At 36.3% G+C, this 12602-nt stretch overlaps 1 protein-coding gene across 1 annotated transcript; it reads left to right on the top strand.

The window, feature by feature from the left end:
• Positions 1 to 4444: 4444 nt before the first annotated feature.
• LOC149020050 (uncharacterized) lies at positions 4445 to 5741 on the top strand. The gene has a single exon (XM_089146867.1). It carries the CDS (start codon positions 4502 to 4504, stop codon positions 5402 to 5404), a length of 903 nt encoding a protein of 300 aa, XP_089002993.1. The 5' UTR covers positions 4445 to 4501; the 3' UTR covers positions 5405 to 5741.
• The last annotated feature ends 6861 nt before the right edge of the window (positions 5742 to 12602 follow it).

Raw genomic sequence — 12602 nt, 5'->3', positions numbered from 1 at the left:
ATGGCGCGATCATAATGTGTAGCCCGAACCATTAAAACCAAACTGCACTGGCCCATTATAGTCCAAACATAACCTTAATGGGCTATGTTTGGGCTGAAGGTGGTGAAGTCCGCACCATTCCGAGACTGAAACGCAACTCGTTATAACCCGATTTATAGTTTTACATTAAATATAATTTTAATCGTTATATTACCACTAGGTAGTTGGTATGACAATTATAAAAATTAAACATAAATTCAAATATCAATTAGTCATTTTATTGGTTGTAAGTATAATGAGAAAAATTAAGTATGAATATTCAATTGAATGTATTCATTTTGTTTAAATTGAGTAAATATTAATCCAATCTAGAGGTATTTATTTTGTATGTCAAACCAAATATCCACAAAAAAATAAACGAATTTAATATGAGGAATAACAAAAAAAAATCTACACTGTCACATAACATAACCTAATTTCAATACAATCAATCATAGTGCAAAATGAAATTTAAAATATTTTTTTGTTTAAACATTTTTTTTTTTCTGGATGACCATTCAATGGAACCTAAATAATGAGCTTGCAGTTTCTATGTTACTACTTGGAAAACACCTAGACCAAACACGGCTCATTAGTAAAATAACAATTTTTGGCCGATTTTGGTTTTGTGTGATTTGGGTTCAGCTTACTAACAGTTTCGGCTAATGACTTAGACTTTGGTTGATTAATAGTTTATGGCGTATAAAAAAAATAACAAGAAAAAAACAATTGAATATGTTACAACAAAAACTAAAATTCAATGCAAAACAAAATTGTTATTAGTCATTTTTCATTATAAAATATTAAAAATCACTCCACGTTGTATAAAACCTGCCTACCCTATAGAAATAAAGAACCTAGATAGTAAGTAGTAAGTTCATAAATAGAGAAATAGATAATTATTGTTGCGCCCTATACTTTTATTTTATTATTACTTTATCTCTGGTACTTTTTAAATTTAATAATTTAACATTTTACTTTGTCTACAATTACTGAAGCTCCATATTGTTAAATTCCATTCGGCTAATGATGTAACATCTATATATTTTATCAAATCTCAAAAATAACCCTAAAATTAGCTCTTTATTTTTTTATCAACCTTAAATCCACTTTCTTCTTTCTTTTTCTCTTTTTTTTTTTTTTTTTTTTATTTACAAAACATGGTCAAAAGACCCAAAAAAACAAAACAAATCAAACTAGAGCACAACTCTTGAGACAATCCTCTCTAAGATGTCTGTCATTTCCTACAGGGGGTCATTGAAAAATACCAGATCATCTCTTCCAATTAGACTTTCTTCTTTAAGTACCAAATAAACTACCAAAGAAAAGAAATATGTGGTGTTTTTTCTAAAACAAAAACAATGAATAGAGGAAATATGTGAATAAAACTCAAAATACAAACTAAAGATGAGGAAATGTCAATTTTATTTTAAAATTGTAAATTAAAAATCACGCAATAAATGCTAACCATTGTACGTGTTAACAAATTTCCTATCAATTAACATCTTGTATGCTAATTTGTTGTAAAACTCTCATCATTGTGATTGTGGAAAATTTAAATTAAGCTTACAAATTTCAACAACTATAAGCACGTGGTCCCACCAATTTTCAAAACAAAACAAAAATAAAAATAATTTCAAGACAATGCTTCCATTGAAGATGAACTTTACCTGAAAATTCATGTGATTTATATTTTTTATTACACGCTTCTTTCCCATTAGCATTAGTTTTGGAGTTTATAGAAGAATGTCTGGACAACATAATGAATTCTCCATGTTATATGAACTTCATTTTCTCACACGTTCCAATAAGTTCCTTACCTTTCAACCGCCTATCCGCTTGAATTTGGTCCCACCATATCGTAACACAGTAAGACCATCATTAATAATTATCACACTACAGTATAAGTCATTGTTGTTTTGTGTAAATTCCAATAATTACAGCACACACATAGAAATTTATATATTTTATTCTATATCACTCCTCATATTTGAACTTAAATTTATAATGCGGAATAGTTCGTCTTCACCATATGCACATTTAAATGGAGTTAAGGACAAATAAGAAATATCTCAAGAGGTATTTATTTATTTATTTTTATTTTTTGTCAGTACCTCAAGAGGTAATTCATTCACAAACTTTATTTATATAAGTATTCATCACAATTTTAAATGAAAATGACTAGTATTATTTGATAACTCAGCCCCATCTATATTTAAAAATAAACCCCACTCATATGAGTCAACTAATAACTTTTTTTATCGATCATTACTATGGGCCTTGAGTTGTGAGTCATGGGCTTATCAATTATCATGACTAGGGAATTGGAATTGCAGGTTTTGGGCTTTAACATTTCTATATGGCCAGTGAATGAAATAACCCCAAGGGCATAATGAAGTTGATAATGGATGGTAGCCTAAGGAAGCATGAATCCTGAGTTCAATTTAAGATGCCCTTGAAGCCACTACACAAGGTGTTTAGTGCTCTTTACTGTTTTCGGTGAAAGTTGAATAATTCTCATTCAATCCCGACGTGATTCAGTTTATGCGGTCGATGAATGAAATCGGTTTGGGCCGTAACCGATTGAATTACATTTTTTTTTTTTAAAATTTTGTAGGAAACTATGATTTATTCATTTTGGGCTTTTCCTTTCTTAGATTGATAGTTGGGCCTTATATCCCAAAAAGCCCACTTCATATAATCCCAAACCAAGATTTGCATTAGTTTGGGTTTTTTTGGAAGGAAAACCCATAAAGAGACCAACAGTGACTTAGACACCATTCTTTCTCTAATCAGTCATTCCTAGTGGGTGTGGGTTTGTGGGAACCAATAGAATAAATATTATTGTATTCTTTTGTCTCTAGAAGTTAAAAAAAACATTATCTGTCGTTCACAACATACACATATATGTCAAATAATAAGCTGAGATTTAAAAAAGCTTGATTTCAAATTTAAAAAGCCCAAAATAATCTTGTAGTTTCTTTGATTTCTCAGTAAATTATTTGGCATATATGTGCACAGTAATAGTAGAGAATGTTTTTCCGTCTGAAAGTTGAGACTATATGGAAAACAGCACCGAGAAAATGCAGTTACAATTTGTCCATATGACACAGCTTCACGGCTCAACCAATCTCTGATTTCATTTCTCCAACTCCAAATTATTATGATTATCTTCTGTTTTTCCTTTTCTAGAGCATGGGCAGAATTTATTGATGAAAGCACCCATTGGTGTTATATCACATTACCATTATAGCATGACAGGAGAGCATCAAATCAAGATAAATGGAAAAAAGGGGAGGATTCGTTCCTCCTGTTATATTCTTCCAGTTCTGGGTTCTTTTTTCCTTTTACTGCTGTAGGGTTCCAATGGTTTTGGATAAATGAAAGCTCTTTTTGTACAACACATTCTGATTCTTCCTTCTGCAAAGGCAGAGAGAGAGGCAAAAACAGTTCTTCTCGCTTACAGATTTTCGTCATTTGTGCCCTCCAATAGTAAGAGTTTGGGTTACTTCTCATCAAGAAAGAATAATGTGTTATCCGGATAAAATGTGGTTTATGCGAGAGATTTACGCAATTAGAGGTAGGTCTCACTGGATTCACATCCTCTGTAATTTCTTATAATTCCCTCATAGGATTGTGCCATGTGGCATTTAAGTAATCCATCGGTTACCCAACAAACTAGAGTTTCAATAAAACTCAAATTTATGGGTGGGTTTAAATACAATTCAAATTTAGTTTAAATTGGATAACCGTTGGATTACTTAAATGCCACATGGCACAATCCTATGAAGAATTGTAAGGAATTGCAGAGAAAGGAATTACAGAGGATGTGAATCCGGTCTCACTCGGGTGATTTTTTATTTTGAGAAGGTGATCCAACTCCATCAGCCGATGACGTCATTTATTTAGCAAGGGATCCTTGTCGCCATCAGACCGTCCACGTGGTTCCATTCAACCCCTACTGCTAATAGAAAGTTGGAAGCCGAATACGTTAGCCTCCTTTCCTATCCCAATCTGAATCGTCCCACGTGTCCCCCTTCCAGAACATCCATTCTAGATTAGTGAGGACATAAAAGTAAAAACTCTATTTATTTCGCCCTTCAAAAAGTTGAACACTGCCCCCAAGAAGACCGACCCTACGTGCCCTTTCTTTTGTTGCCAGACACCTGCCATTTTGTGGTCTCTCATTGGGCCTCAACCGGGACTCATCACAACTGCACTCTTATTCGCTAATCCGGCGCCAATCACGTGGGTCCCACTCTGCATTACGGACACGTCTCACTCTCAACCAATCGTCTTGCTGCGCTTTACTCACCTCGCTCTCACACGTGTTTCCTCCTCACACGTGTCGGCTACACAGTTGCTATAAGTACCGGCCATGGCCGTTTCTTCATCTAGTGAGTCCCAATTAGGGAAGGGGAAGGGGAACAAGGGGAAGGAGAGCGAGAACGAGCGAGAGAGAGTTTGAGAAGAGAGAGAAGCCATGGATGGTAGAGGAGGCTGCTGCATCGCACAGTACGCAGGGGGTGCGTACGATATGTCGAAAGTGGACCGGATAATGCTGAGATTCCGACCGATCGCCCCCAAACCTACTGCCGGCGCCGCTGTTTCTGGAAGCTCTACGGCGGAGAGCAACGTTGATAGTGTGTACAAGGCTGCAGGGAGATCAAAGAGGAGGTACGTTAGAGATAACAACAACAACAACAAAAGATGTAGTAAGAAGAGAAGGGTATTTTCGGAAGAAAAAAAGGATAATGTTTCAGAGGACAACAGTTCCGTGGTAACGCTGCTACCTCTTCTTCCCGAGATGCCAGATCCGAAGGAGCCACCGGCACGGAACGGTTACTCATCACCGTCTCAGCCAACAAAATCAACGATCCAACACCCACCGATCTGGCTAAACTTCAACGACGACGACAACAACAACAACAACGGTACAGTTGGGGTAGAAAGGAAGGTGTTGATGATGACACAGCCGGTTGTACCGGTGGTGGGGTCGGTCGTGACGGTGGAGAGGGTGACGGAGGGGTATGTGGACGGTGAAGAGGGTTTGGGGTACACAGATGAGGAAAGAAGGATGAATCTGGAGAGGGACACGTGTCCTGGGTTCATATCGGATGGTGCTAATAGAGTGAAGTGGACCAACGAGGCGTATGGGAGAATGATCGGAGAAGGCGATGATCGTCATCATCAGATGGTGTTGCTGGCGACGAAAGAGAGGCTGCCTTGGAGTTACACGGCATTTGCATGCCGGGTGAGGTTACAGTACACGTGCCGGGAGGAGGAGAAGCATTCCCTGACGGTGCCGTGTGATGTTTGGAGAATGGACAGTGGAGGCTTTGCATGGAGGTTGGACGTCAAAGCTGCTCTCAGTTTAGGTCGCTAAAACTGGCCGAGACGAAACGAGACCGACAGAAAACCGATCCTATGAATCTGTTTAAAGAGACAAAAACTGTGAATAGGTGTCTATTTCAGCGTCTATATATATTCTGTTCCTAAGCTCGTTTTTTTTCTTCCATTTTTTAGGGTTTTCTTCTTGTTCGTTGGGTTCTCTATCTTCTTGTATGGCTTGATATAAGATGAATCGGAAGTATATATATATATATAGTATGTAATCTTTTTTTTTTTCCTTCTCCCTTCGCCATGAAAGATCTGGTATATGGATGGAGCTTCAGTTCTTCTTAATTACCTTTGTATATATCTCTTCTCAACAGCAGATCTAGAGAGAGAAAGATAGATGGGTTTTGATTGTGGGTTGGAAGGAGATTGAGCAGTCGCTTTAGAGAGAGAGAGAGAGAACATGCAACGGGACAGATGGAGGTATAAGAGTTGGGTGAGTGACGATGTTCCAGCCATTTGTCAGTTACTTTGGTTTCTTTTGTATCCATGTTTGCACCTGCGATTGCACCTCCTCCTCTCTCTCTTTCTCTCCTTCTCTCTCTGTGTGATTGTCTCTGTGCTACTGTTGTAGCCAGTGGTGGTTTGTTGGGTTTCTTTAGCTTTCATTGGTTTTATCTCCTCCAACTTCTGGTCGGTTGGCACGTGAAAAAGAGAGATTTGATAATCCAAGTGTTGTGGGCAGGTGTCTTCCTCATGAAGCATCTGTAGGAATAAGAGAGAGAGAGAGAGAGAGAGAGAGAGAGAGAGAGAGAGAGAGAGAGATTAAAGGGAGGGAGGGAGAAGTAGTGGAGAATGGGAGAAGTAGTTGTCCGTATATAATAGAAGCCATGGCTGAAATATAATAGGTATTGCAGACGGACGTAGAGGTAGAGCCACCAACTCACAGAACCATCCATTCGACTGATGAGTCATCAATACATAAAGAACACGTGGCCTCCCCATTCTGCTCCTGATAGGTTGACCGACGATCCGCGAGCGCAGGAGTGGACTTCCTAGTGCTGCCATGTGGCATAAGCTTGCGTTTTTGGGGTAAGTTGCTCGCTCAAGAAATTGTTTGCATAAATTGCATTGACTAATTTTTGTAAAAAAAGAAAAAAAGAAAAAAGAGACTTCAAGTGTAGCGAAATCCATGTTTGAATAGATTAGCTGAACTGGTTTTAAATATTCATCATTAGATTTATTAAAGTAAATCTGAATCGTCCAATAAAAATCTTATTTTTCTCTCATTATTTATAGATTAGTTAAGTTTAAGCTAATATCACCGATTGTCCATTTTCGTTGGTTGGAATGTGTCTCTCTTCTTCATCTGTTCCTTCTCTATTGGCTTCACTAAAGCATTTTACTTGTGTTCATCAAACTAGGAGTTCGTCCTTGAAAACACTATGATTTCGAGTTTTTTTGTGGTCTCAAAATTAAAATAAATATTGTTTCACAACATTTCTTCTCTTGTCTCACTCGCAAATCCTCTCAATGTTTCTTATCATAAGGATCGGATTCTCAAATCTCGGATTCACAACCCCCCATGGGAGATTTTAGGTATTTCCGTTTTGTCCTTCCTTGACTTTGGTGAGAGATGTGTGAATCTCTAGATTCATGAAATCTAACAGAAGTTCACATTTTTACCACTAAATAAGGACGAAATAAGAATTTATTATACGATTCAAATTTAGTTATAGATTTATGGGTATGAGGTGAAATTCAGAGATTTCATCCATACTATCAAAGCGTTAAAGATTTGAACCATAATTCAATAAATATTTTTTTAGGATAAATCTAGAAATTTCATTCCAAAAATTCAAACTAACCAAACAGTTAATTTTACGAACCATAACTCTAGAGATTTGAAGTCTGTAGATTTGAAATCTCTAAATTTTTTAAATCTACAGACTCAAGTAACCAAACAGGCCCTAAAGCATTTTACTTGTGTTCATCAAACTATGAGTTCGTCATTGAAAACCCTATGATTTCAGTAGTTTTTTTTGTTGTCGTCTCAAATAAATTAAAAATAAATCTTGTTTCACAACACTTCTTTTCTCTTGTCTCACTCGCAAATCTTCTCAATGTTTCTTATCATAATGATCATAGTTGTTGTTACAGAAGAAAGTGAGTAAGGCTGACCGTTTGGAGTTCTCAAATATCTCCCGAGTGAAATTATCTATCCATTGTCGCGCATCACATTCTTCTCAATAAAATTCTTTAGGTATTTATCTTTTTTTTTTTTTGTTCTTCCTTGATTTTCTATAGTGAGAGAATGTGTAGTTTTCTGGGTTTTTATAAAAGAGTTTTCAGTGAAGCTGATAAAAAAAGGAACAGAGGAAGAAATAAAGAAGGAATAGAGGAAGAAGAAAAAGACGTTACTCTAACCGCTTGCCAGTGATAATTAAAGGTTGTATTCTTATTTTCTTTTTGAAAATTTAACCGGTGATAGAATGTTAACTTAATTAACCAATAAATAACTAGAGGAAAAATAAGAATTTTATTATATGATTCAAATTTAACTAATAGATTTGACGGTAGATATTTAGAACCGTTTAGCTAACATATAACACGTCCATTCTGCTACCACCTTCCAATATATATATATATATATATATATATTTATTTATTGTTATTAAAAATAATATAATATTATACATATAATAGAGTGATCACATCCATAAAATAATAATTTACCAATTCTACAAAGACAAAAAGACAATTTTTTTTACTAAAACTATAATCAATATGACCATGGGACAAAACAATACAAATATCTGCCTAAACTAAAATCGATTTGACTGTTATGTCACCGTTACATGATCTTCTTATATGAGGTAGATGGGTAACGACACTCACTTTCAAGGTGGAGCATGAAGATCACAAATGCCCAACTTGAACTTAGGATACTAAAATATGGCTTGGCCAAAGGACTTAATGAATAAATTAGCCATTTGATTTGCAAAAGAGATTTGGTTACAGATTAATCCACTTTGGAGTTTTTCACGGACGATTCGATAATCTATCTCGATGTACTTGGTACACTCATGATGAGTGGGATTTACTACAATATGAAGGGTTGTTTGATTGTTGCAATATAATGGAATGCCTTGTGGTGATGGCAAACCAATATCATGAAGGAAATATGAGTCATGTAATTTCATAGGTGGCAATAGCCATGGCACAGTATTCAACTTCCACAAAAGAACAAGATACAATCGTCTATTTCCTTGTCTTCCAAGAAATTGGACTAGAACGAAGGAGGATACAATACCCATTGGTGGAGCGTATAGTCATAAGACAACTTGGCCAATTATAATCACAATATGTTGTTAAAGGATAAACATGGAAGCATCATTTCAATGAAGAATAAATAAGGAGTGATCGACCTGTAGCTTAGCTGGGTGAAATCAAAACTAAGTAAAGCAGTGGATAATTTGGAGAACCAGTTTCGAGAAGTTTGTTTGAGCCCATAAAGTGAATTATGCAATTTGAAGACAAGGTTCTCCCCCTTACGATGATACCCAGGAGGAGTCATATAAAAATCTTCAAAAAGGTCTCCATGTAAGAAGGTATTGTTGATGTCCAATTGATGCAAAACCCAACTATATATGTGCTACAACTATTGTAAGGAGAAGCGGACAATACGTAACAAGTTCTAGCAACCGGAGCAAATGTATCATGATAATCAACTCCCTCAATTTGAGTGTAACCCTTATCTACTAGTCGGGCTTTGTATCGTTCCATAGAACCATCTGCTCACTGCTTCATTTTGTAAACCCATTTGGAGCCAGTAACTCTTTTTCTAGTTGATATATAAAGGGACAAGGGAACACGGTTTTATTAGTGGTGAGTGCCAATATTTCAGCTTGCAATGGCATCTCTGCATTCTTGATGTTTACTTGACTTAGTGAAGGATTTGTGTTCAACAGTGATAGTGAGAGCAGCAACAAAAGCCAAATGGGGAGGGGAGAAGCGATGATAACTTAACAAAATCAGAGGATGAGTCTTACCAATGATCAATGTGTGTAGACGAGTTAATCCCAACCATAATGCTAAATAACAAAACTTCCCCACACATTGTCACCAAGAAATCGTAAATGCTCACAAAAAAGAAATATAACGATGCTAAATCCACAAAGCAAGACATTGTAGTCAGACGAGTCTAAATTAAAAACCTTAGACAAAGAGTTACCCTGTTGGTAATGATCGATGCTTCCTAGTGAAGATTATTTTTTTTTTGTGGGGATGGGAGAGGGGGGACTAAGAACTATTACATATACCACTGGGAGTGTCGAATGATGACCTCATCATTCAAAGCTGTTGATTATTACTTGTTGAGTAACCCTTCAATGGTATCAAGATGAACCTTAAGTCGTTGAACCAACATGAAATGACTGATTTGTTCAAACTGGTATCTCTATATGAGCTTCTGTATCAGTCTAGAATGATCCGGTAGGTTACCAACAAAAAAAAAAAAAAAAGAAAAAGAATGATCGGGTAGGAAACCTTTTAATTTTGTTTTAGGGACCACACTTCACAGGCCTTATGAGCAACCCAGATTGGAGGTACAGCCAATAAAGTAACGACACGTGGCAAACGATTCTGAAACAGATTGGTTTTCCCCTGGGGTGGTATATCACATTGAAATTGACCTAAGACGAATAGAAAGTCAACAACATTCAACCCAACCTTTGAATCGGACAGGACCGATCCAGATCCAGATCCAGATCCGATTGGAGATATTTAAATTAGATTGTGTAGCTTGTCCCTTTCGGGTTCTCAAATCTATCTTTGGAGTTTGGAGGGATCCGTCTTGTTGGTTTTCATTGACATTTTCAAAGCATTTAATTCGCTGAGTGAGAAGACAAGACCAAATTTAGATGCACCAATAGGATTTGTCCACCTATAGGGCCATCACCATCACAGCAGCCACCCTCTTTCACAGATCACAACCAAACTTTTCTACACTAAAATTATTTCGACAGCAGCTTTGTTGCCATGTGTAAGTGACTAAGTGTGTAACCTTCAGCTTCCGGATTGGAAACCCCAAAAAACAACTCCAATTTTCAAACTTTTTCAAAAGTGTGAATTTGACCTGTCTCCTTGTTTCTAGATCAAAGATCAAAGCCCTAATCCTCTTGACCCAACAGAAGGAAACACCTGGCTGCTTCTTCCTCTTTTAAGGGAACAAAACACGACTTATCAACCGTTGGATCAAAATCAAAACCCCCCCCCCATCATCTTTACTTTTCCATTTCAAAATTTTCTCCAATCATATACATATATCTATTTTTTTCGTAAAAAAAGCACTTGGGATTGACGGTTATAGAAGGAGATGTGATCCCGCTAAATTCGGGATAAACAGTCGTGCTCTATGTGAAAACTATAAGTCTGTAATTAATGCATATGGAAATAAGAAGAAAAAAAAAAAATTTACAATCAGACGACTACAGATAGAATCTATGAGCTAATCCAATGGTCAAGAGTTGGAGATAAACTCTATATAAATTAAAGCATAACGAAAAGGAAAGGTAACTGAATTGTTCCCCTCCACTCTCATCTTTCAATTAAGCTTCATAACTCGCTGGAGCTCTATAGTGATTCACTTACTGACTTAACTTTCGGAGGCAGCTTCTTGACTGCTGAATCAACCCACATCCAAGGCAGGATTTGTCAACTGAATCAAATATGTCAAAATCCATATAATGCAAAGAAGCCCAAACATTAACGCATGTATGTTGGCAATAATAGACTAAACTCCTCAAAAGAAGGGCCCCTGGTGGGTAGAAGGATACCCACCCCTTTTTTTTGGCTATCAGATACTTGGATATACTGATAGTCATTGTCTTCATTTTGTCTAACATAATAAGATTGATTAAAGCCAAAGGCCAACGGTTGGTAAGGTTGCCTCCTCTACTTTTAGCTTGAATTTTATATTTTATTGCTTCAAATAAATGAATTGATTTTTCATTCTTTCCTCATTTGTGGGTCAGCACTAAGAGTAGCTAGCCAGGACACCTAGGTTTATGCCGTGTGGATAAGAATGAAGAGTTTGGAAACAGATTTGCTTCATCCACTGATGGAACAAAAGTCTAGTCCAAATGGTTGATCACGTAAAAAGAATTTCGTCTAGCCAATCTGTTGTGGATAGATGAGATGTGTCTTAATCTTTTCATGTGATGTTAAAACACATGTCATCCATCTACAAGAAAATGAATGGTCAATTTTCTTATCAGAAATGAATTAAATATCAGCACAATTACATTAAAAAAAAAAAAAATCTCAAAATTAAGTAGGAATCTACACAGATAATTTTGAAAAAAACCCATACTTGTAAAGAATCTCATTTTCTAAAACAAAAATTAGGCTACAAATGATGATGGTGGTGGCCAAACACCTGATGAAGAAGAAGAAGAAGAGGAACAGGAGACAAGAGAACATGTCCAAGGATTATAGTAATCTTGCTTGCTTTCTAAGAATGGCTTAATCTATACTTCTTTTTCATTAATTATTTACATCATTTGCCATATATAATCCAATCAAATTTCGACAAGTTAGACCAACCATGAAAGAACACACTCACCCCCTATCCATCTTTCCGTACAACTTTTGGAACCCTAAAGCTTTATAAAAGTAATTTAGGCAAATAAAAACTTGAAAACGGTTCCATTCACTTTCTCTATTAATGTTCCCTGTGATCATTTGGTCTAAACTTAGGATAGATTTGTTACTTAGATTTTGGAGGCTTTTTAGGTTAAAGCAAACCCCTAATAGTCCTAACTACTACTGAGAGGAGAAACAAGTGTGTCGTTTATGTGCAAATAGAATAGTGAGTAGAGAAGCTCTCAATGATGCAACTACAATCTTATTCAAGAAAGTAGAAAGTAAAAGAAAAGGACAATCAAATGGAGCAATTACTGAAAATTCCCATCTATCTTTTATTTATTTTATTTATCTTTTTGCACTAACTTGTTCAACACGAGATCTAATTATATGGGTCAACTGGAGAATCTTACTTGGCTTTTTCTGGATAACAAGATTCAAAGGCATCCAATTTTGTGGTATTACTTACATATAAAAATGCTTAGGGTTTCCAAACTTTTCGGCCAAAAAGGGCTTCTTCCACTATCAACAGATCTACAACACTCAATGGCACGTTCTTATAAAGGCCCTCCTAGGGCATCAACCATTGCTCTTCTTAGCTG

This window comes from Hakea prostrata, chromosome 3 (genome assembly GCF_041222555.1).
Source record: "Hakea prostrata isolate BN-2017 chromosome 3, UWA_Hpros_2, whole genome shotgun sequence".
Taxonomy (NCBI): domain Eukaryota; kingdom Viridiplantae; phylum Streptophyta; class Magnoliopsida; order Proteales; family Proteaceae; genus Hakea; species Hakea prostrata.
The sequence above is the reverse complement of the archived record's forward strand: the minus strand, read 5'-3'. Positions and strand labels throughout refer to the sequence as shown.